The sequence below is a fragment of the Nuphar pumila genome, chromosome 2 (assembly GCF_984573655.1).
Source record: "Nuphar pumila chromosome 2, dmNupPumi1.hap1.1, whole genome shotgun sequence".
NCBI classification, from domain to species: domain Eukaryota; kingdom Viridiplantae; phylum Streptophyta; class Magnoliopsida; order Nymphaeales; family Nymphaeaceae; genus Nuphar; species Nuphar pumila.
Genome location: NC_143250.1, coordinates 111,846,152 through 111,854,687, shown reverse-complemented (window position 1 = coordinate 111,854,687; position 8,536 = coordinate 111,846,152). Strand labels below are relative to the sequence as shown.

The 8,536-nt window shown below is 42.5% G+C and overlaps 1 protein-coding gene across 1 annotated transcript; it reads left to right on the top strand.

Moving 5' to 3' along the window:
* Positions 1–3,273: 3,273 nt before the first annotated feature.
* Positions 3,274–4,645, top strand: LOC149846757 (E3 ubiquitin-protein ligase ATL31-like). The gene has a single exon (XM_089998139.1). The coding sequence runs from the start codon at positions 3,311–3,313 to the stop codon at positions 4,541–4,543; it is 1,233 nt and encodes a 410-aa protein (XP_089854265.1). The 5' UTR covers positions 3,274–3,310; the 3' UTR covers positions 4,544–4,645.
* The last annotated feature ends 3,891 nt before the right edge of the window (positions 4,646–8,536 follow it).

Here is an 8,536-nt window from a genome sequence, read left to right as displayed (position 1 = left end):
ACAAGCTTGGAAGAAGGTTGTATGGGGTGACAAATTAATACCGGTCAACACGAGTATGGGGTTGATCTACCCCCAAATGGATTAAATTCATCAGTACATAAACCTAGCCTAACATTTCTCACTTCCATTGCAAAGTTCTAATGAGTACGATCAAAGTGCCTCCAAGCTTTTGCGTCAACAGTATGCGTGATCTTGTCTTTATCATGTCAAACTTTATTTGCATGTCATATTATTTGTTTAGCTGTCCTTGAAGACATATACAGTCGTTGCAATATAGGGGTGAGAGGAAAGTAGCGAAGTGACTTGTATGACACTTCTTTTGACCCCGTACTATAATTTTCTCTTGTCTTTGGCTTGAACCGAGGATGTCCACATGATGGACATGATCTGCTATTTTTTTGATCTTTGAAATACAACATGCAGTGATTTGGACAAGCATCTATCTTTTGATACCCCATACCTAGAGCATTGACCATAACCTTCGCACGGTAGAGATTTTCTGGCAATTTCTCATCTTTGGGCAACATACTCTTCACAATAGAGCACAAACGATCAAAACATGATTGACTCAAATTATACTCTGACTTCAAATTCAGTAGTTGAAGAATTACAGACAAGATAGTGTGACTCTCGCAAATATTCTACAGTGGCTCATCAGCATCTCTAAGTAAGTCATAAAATCTACTAGCTGCATCGTTTGTTGCTTCTTCCTCTAACCCAGTTGGTGCATCACTATGTCCCATAGCAGAACTCATTTTTGGTCTTGCAGCATCAAATATCAAATCCAAGTATGGATTATCGTGTAATATGAATGATGTTTGTTAGGATTTGGGAGTTAGGATTTAGGTTTCATATTTATTTTTTTAAATGGCATAAATATTTAATTAGGTTTTAGGTTTTTTTATATTTTTTAATTAGAATTTAGGTGTTTGATTTTGATTTTTTAAATGAGATGAGTATTTAATTGGGTATTTTTGCGTTTTCAGTTTTAATCAACATTAAGCATAATTCTACATGCTTAATTTTAATTAAAAACTTAGAATTTTAGTTTTTTTTTAATTAGCATATACATGTGAATGATGTTTATTTAGGATTTAGGTTTTTATTATTTTTTAAATAGCATAAACCATAAATATTTCATTAGATTTTACAGTTTTTTTTTTCAATTAACATTTAGGTACTTTGTTTTTTATTTTAGTTATAAACTTGATTCCACTTCTGTGTTTAGGTTTTATATTTATTTTTTTAAATAGCATGAATATTTAATTAGATTTTAAGTTTTTATATTTTTTTTTTATTTTTAATGGCCATTTGTGCCCACCATAGTTTCTATTTTTGGCTCTGCCATTGCCTAGAAGCCCAATTTAATGTTCGTATATTTTAAATTCTTGTAGGCTTACTGTAGTTCAAGGTTGTTAAATGCGATGAGGCGAAGCGAGACGTTGAGCCTGCGCTTCGCCTCTGTAGCGTACGCCTCAGGTACTGAGGCATACGCCTCTCACAACTGGAATGGAAGTGAAGCGGTGGGAGGGGAGGCAGTAAGAGAAGGACCACCCACCCAGCTGGTACGGAAGTGAGGGATATGCCGGTCGTCCGGTGGTCGGAGAAGACTGAGCAGCAGCACAGCAACTCCGGTGGTCGGTGGTCACAACTGGTCGGAGGTTGATGAGGGGCGCATCACAGCAACGCCTCAGTACCTTGAGTGTGCGCCTCGCCTCTGAGGCGTACACTTCAGGTACTGAGGCGTACGCCTCTCACAACACTGTTGTAGTTACCTACGTTCACGTAGAAGAAGAATGTAGAAACACAAAGAAGTGAAAGGTACGGGCTTAAAACGTCACATGAGATTTCTTTCTTTTTTGGTATTTTTTTCTTTTTTGATTACCAGTTACACAACCATACCATTTGGGGTTCGAACAATGTCCCAACACAACGTGATGTGCACTAACTGCTCCTGCCACACAAGTGGAGCCCCCCTTGGTGTTCTTTTTTTTTTTATACTTTTATGAAAAAAGGGCCCGAGAGAGTGACGCTCTGCTGGATGGCTCACCGCTAGGGGTGGCAATTGGGTCGGGTTGGTGGGTCGACCCGGCGAGTTGGCGGGTCAACATACCTCAACCCAAACCCAACCCATTTAATAAACGGGTCGGCTGTGTCAAACACGAACCCGACCCATTTATTAAACAGGTAACCCGACACGACCTGCCAACCCGTTTAATAAACGGGTTGGGTCGGGTAAACGGGTTGGCGAGTTAGCGAATGGGTTGACGGGCGGGTCGGATCGGGTAAACGGGTTGGTGGGTCAGGTAAACAGGTTGACCCGCCCACCTAACCCGTTTATTAAACGGGTCAGCCGGGTTGGCTGGTTGACATACCCCTAACACAAACCCAACCCGTTTAATAAATGGGTTAGGCGATCGACCCGTTTATTAAACAGGTTAGTTTAAGCCAAACCCGAACCCGCCTAAGAGGCGGCCGTGTCAGGTTTTGCCACCCCTACTCACCGCAAAGATTAAGATTTTAAGGTTAAAACCACCCCTAACTGCAGTGCATGCCTTATTTGCCGATCAAGAAGCACTGCTTATTATGAGAAGCGCACACCATGAATATTGAACTTTTGCCATTCTTAAATTTGAACACCTTAAAGACAACCCATCAAACCCGGGCCGTTTTGGATGGAGTACCCTGCAGTATACTCCCTTGGATCACTGGATCGCCTCTTTAGAGAAACCGGATCACCCTTCCAACCAAAGTGTCATGTCCCACAGCTGGCTAGCTAGCTCGGGCTGGGCTCGAGCTTGACTCGTTTAATCTCGGCTGGAACTTGTTCAGGTAAATAAACGAGTCGAGAATGACCACACTACAGATAAACGCGCTGAGCTTGATTAGGCAACCAAGCTTGGTTGAGCTCGATTGGCACGATTAAGCTCGGTTTGCAGCTGCTGCCATAACGTCGAACCCACGGAGGCGCTCGCTCATGCCGTGCGTACGGTTGAACAGGTTACCGGCTTTGTAGCATATGGGTCAGTGACAAACGGGCTGACGTCATACAAAATTTTCCACAAATAGGTGGGTCCCGTAGGCTGCGGTTTGTACTGTACAAAAAGAAAAAATCGAAATAAAAATAAAATGATGGTCAAAGTTAACGCTTTTAACTTGTCCATCACGCCATTTCCCCAGGGAAAATCGCCTATTCTGGCCCTCTCCCTTATATTTGTAAGCCAGCGCGCGCCCTTTCGGAATTCGGACAACAGCTCTCTCTCTCTCTCTCTCTCTCTCTCTCTCTCTCTCTCAGAACGAGCACAGCAGCATGACGAGCCCGACCGCCAGACTCCTCCTATCGATTTCGTTAGCACTTCCCTCTGTTCTCGGCCTGTTGGGCGGCGCTTCCGCCGACTCGCCGAACGGGCCGTGGTCGCTCTCATCGCCTCCGCCTGATTTAATCAACCGGCCGTTCCGTCCGTTGATGGCCGTGATCGCGATGGTGCTCATATGCGCCTTCTTCTTCATCGGCTTCATTACCATCTACATGCGCCAGTGCGCGCCCCGCACCAGCGGCGACGCTCCCGCCATCTCCCGGTTCTTGCTCTCCCGCCGCGTTCAGCTCGGGATCGACCAGGCCGTGATCAACTCCTTCCCGACCTTCGCCTACTCCGCCGTGAAGGGTTTGAAGATAGGGAAGGGCGCGCTCGAGTGCGCCGTCTGCCTCAGCGAGTTCGAGGACGACGACACGCTCCGCCTGCTGCCCCGCTGCAGCCACGCCTTCCACCCGGAGTGCATCGACGAGTGGCTCGCCTCCCACGTCACCTGCCCGGTCTGCCGGGACAATCTCCGGGACGATCCCGGCGACGTCGTCGCCGTCGATGTCAGGGACGAGCCGGATATCACCCGCAACGATCAACAAGAGGACTCCGGTCAGGCTGTGGTCCAGAATCAGGTGTCGATCACGGTCAGGGATGAGGAGGCCAATTCGAACGCGAATGCGAACCCGAGCGTGCATTTTCCGGCGACGAAGAATCTGCGGTTCGCGGAGGAGAATCCGCCGGCGAAAGGGCGGTCGAAGTCGATGCGGAAGTTCCCGCGGTCGCACTCCACCGGTCACTCTTTCCTGCCGCCGGAATCGCACGAGAGGTTCACTCTCAGGCTGCCGGAGAACGTACGGAAGCACATCGTCTCTGAGAGCCTGAACCGCGCGGCGAGCTGCTCGGTCTACCCGGCAGACGGCAGCAGCCACGGCGGACGCCGGATCGGGGATGGGAGCAACCGGGGAGGGCGGCGCATCCGGCTGGGCCGGGATGCCTCTTCCAGGTCGGACAGATGGACGTTCTCGATCGCTCCGCCGTTCATCCACCGATCTTTCTCCGTCAGCTCAGACCGGCTAGCAGCCGCCTCCTCATCGGCGGCAGAAAGCCAGCCATCGAAGACGACTCCGGTTCAGCCGGGCCTCATTCCGACTCTTCGCGTACCATTGGATCGCCCCGGCTCCAAACCAGAAGCCGCCGATCAGCCTGAGGCGTCTGCTCCGGCTCGTCTTCAACCCTGAAATCTCCATTTTCTTTTTCTGCCGCCGATTTCTTCTTCTTTTTTCCCTTTTTTCGTCTGCGATTGGGAAAAGAAAATTAGAAAAGAAATTATGGTTATTCTTATCCTTGTTCGTGAACAGTGGCGTAGCTAGGATTCATGTGAGGGGCGGGGGGTAACAGGGGTGTAGCAAAAAATAATATTTGTGTGATAGTCGGGGTTCGGGGGCAGCGCCCCCGAAATTTGTTTTTTTTGAGATAAAATAAAAAATGGCTACAATTATTAATAAAAATCTATTTTATATGGACAAATCAAACTATTTGCTACATTCAGATTTTAGGTTAAATTGTATAATTAGAGTTTTAAATCGTGATTCATTAGTTACAGTATTGGATTTTGATCGTGACCGGTCAAAATTTAGCAACCTTTTATTTTACTTCAAAGAATCTCGTATTATATTTTGCTTTTGTTTATAATTATGCTTATATATATATATATGTGGATAATTCAAGAAAAAAGTAGATTGGCTGACTTTGGTTTGATAAAACAAATGTTGTCAGTATGGGAATCGGACCTGTATTGTTTGGCCAATCGATTCATGTGTATTAACTGATACGATACTCAAGTGTATCGTTCTGAATAGGCCAAAAATAATTAAAAAGATTTAAGTATAAATCAGAATGTGACATGTGATAAAACCATTAAAATAATATTAAAAAATAATTTAATTTAAGTTTGTGCTTTGATAAAAATACAAATTCTAAAAAGTTGGGTTCTCTCAAAAGAAATTTTTTTAAAAAGTTGGGCAGAATAGTCCATGAAAGATCTGCCTTTGTTTAAGGTAATCATGGCTTGTCACTTGACATGGAATGATAATGGTTCAAAACTCATAGGAGGCCTTCTTAGCTGCAAAATTGAAATGGGACGCACTCCCTAGTGGACAGGGGAGACCTCAAAGGTTTCTTTGTTTTTCGGATAATACAAGAGAAACCCTCCTCCAATCACCGATAGGACATTGGCTGACATGCGGTTGGTAAAACGGCCAATACACATCATATCGGCTCGGCCAAAAATTGATACGTTTCACCTCTGAATCAGTTATTTTTTAATAAATATAAAAAATACTAAAAATTAAAATTTTAATACTGTTTTAACATGTGTCACATTATGATTGACACGAAATATATTTTTTTATTTTTTACTGATACAGAACTATTCACTTGAGTATCTGGCGATACAGCTAAATGGGTGTTCAAACGAATACCAATACTGACAACAGTGGGTAAAACGTGGAGAGTACACAGCCAATATGATGTTGGTGATAGAGGGGTTTTCTCTTTTTATTTTGAAAGTCAAGCTGGGGTTAGGCGGACCCCAACCAAAACAACAGCCGCCCCATGTGGCAGAGGGATTCGATCATGGGCCTTCACGAGGTTTACCACATCGGTGGTAGAGGGGTTTTCTATTGACAAAGTTAAAAGAAAGAGAAAAATGTTAGGCAGAATAAACCAAGGCCGTGTTCTTTATTCCGTATCTGAAGTCAATGAAATAGGGTCATGGAACAAATTCATATGCACATAAATTATGCTTATCTGTTATTCAACCCAACTTATCTTATCTTCACCAAGGGTTCTTAGGTCCCAAATATATATAAGGGAGAAACTCAAACGTTGAAAAAGTAATAAGGGAAAAGAATGGGAGCTTGGTCTAGCATTGCAAACAGATTGGATATGGGTCAAATACACTGGATCTCCCTTCTAAAAGAGTGAATTCAGTTCTTGATCCAGATAAGATCTGATCCTGCAATGAAGTTCCAGATCTAGTTCAAACATGAACCTCTGTGGTACAAGATCTATTGTAAAAAGGAAAAGTCCGTTCATTTCTAAGTAAAAATAAATAAATAAATAAAGCGGGATGAATTAGACCCAATACTAACCCAAATCCGAGCATATCTGCCTATCTGGTTTTGATCCAGAACCAAATAGGCCTCCTAACCACATTTGTTCGGGATCTAACCATATTCAGATATACACTATTTGGATCCAAAAACTATAGGTCAGATCTGGTTCAGACACATCTTATCAACACTGACCCATTTGCACCCCTAGGTAGGTTTACTTTTGGGATTGATTATTCACTTGATAAATCGGATTCCTTATACACCTTGCGCTGTGACCAAGACGCCAACTATGTTATTGCCCCGCTACTGCTTGGCTGTTATACATGTCACAAGGATCCAGATCTGGATTTGAATGTACAAGATCTCGCCGGATTTGGGACTTAATTGGGCCTAGTTAAGTGATAATGCAGGTTTGCAACGCTTAGAATTCAGGCTGAGATTTGGATAAACCATGATCTGGCTAGTATCCAATCCGTCTTCACCGGTATTGTTAGTAGAACAGCCAAGCAAGTGTTCAAGCCAATCGTTTGGTCAAAATTAATTAGGCACTCTGGTCAAGCCAAATTGGTTGACTTGACTGTATAAGTCAACTTCAGCATTTTAGGCTGAGTTGGAAAAGGTTCTGGTTTCTGACCAAATTGATCCACCAGAAAGGTAGTACTGGAATATTCACATGTTGTCCATCAAATACACTTTTGGGCCTTATCTTAGGCCCTCACTCACCCTCTGTGGACAAACCTTGCGGAGGAACCCTTAGGTTTTCCGATGTTTGCGTACATTCTGGCATTTAGATTTCATATCCTGTACCTTAGTGACTTCTTTCCTTTTTTTTTTTTTCTTTAATAAAATAAATGCCAAATTCACTTTGGCAGAAAAGATTAAAAGAGAGGCTGATGATAATTTAGATATCAAAAGTGATAATATTTATACTTTTCATACAAGTTACGCGACCTATGTCACAAAGACATGCACAAATAGATATGACACCGTTTTGTGCAATTTCCCAGTAAGGATAGTATATAAAGGTGATGTAAATCGATTGTCCGATTTACAAGAATATCTAACCAAGTACAAGATTATCTAAAAAAATCAGGAAATGATGGGAAAATGCAAGAAATGAGAAAGAAACTGAAAATTAAAGGAAATAAAATAACTAAATTTCATATCACAATCAACTTATTTGACAACTACATATCTTCTCATTTTAAGCAGAAGGTTTTCTTAATTCTGAATAAAACAAACTTTAAATTTTGATAACATTCCAAAAAAGATAAACTTATTCTAAAATTATGGGTCAAGCATAATGATCCAAAATTCCTACACAAATATTCAATTAAGAGAAGATAGATCTAAAAATAATCCAATGGACATCGGGTCACTCGGCTTCCCATTTGCATCATTCTTCTTGGGTTGAAGAACACTTGCCCTCAAGTCTGGATCCCGCTTGTGCTTTTCTCGATTTCAATATGAACCCACAATATGGAATTAGGTCATTGTGTTGCTCTAGAAGATGAATGGAGCATGCAAGACTTAATTTGATCCAAAGTGCATGTGATAACCCGGAGTACACTTTTTGAACCAGCCACAATCACTACAAGAAAAATGAGGATTAGCAACGGATAATATCCATCGTGAATCCGTCGCAAAATATGTCGTTAACGTGTTTAGCGACGGATATCGTCCATCGCATAATCTTAGTCGTTAAATTGTGATGGACTTTATCTGTCGCCAATCCGTCGCTAATTAGCAACGACTTAGGGACAACTAATATATGTCGCTAATTAGCGATGATGTAGCGACGGATGATATCTGGATATAATCCGTCGCTAACTTTTTGTCGGCAAGTTAGCGACGGATTAAAGTCCGTCGCAAACCATCGCCTAATTGAAATTGACGACGGATTAGTGACGGAAATAATCCGTCGCTAAGTTTAAAAATAAAATAAAATAAAAAATTTGAAATATGAAACTCAAGAAAAAAATCTCGTAATACAATTCATATAACCTGCTTATAAAAAACAAAATACATATACAGGTAAAGACCTTCCACTTAAGAGAGAGATTACTAAAACCATCATATGGAAACATGTTGAGGCCAGCCAACTACTACTACATT

Bases quoted from the DNA above. Each gene is read 5' to 3' on its own strand.
- LOC149846757 (XM_089998139.1), top strand. From the start codon at position 3,311: ATGACGAGCCCGACCGCCAGACTCCTCCTATCGATTTCGTTAGCACTT.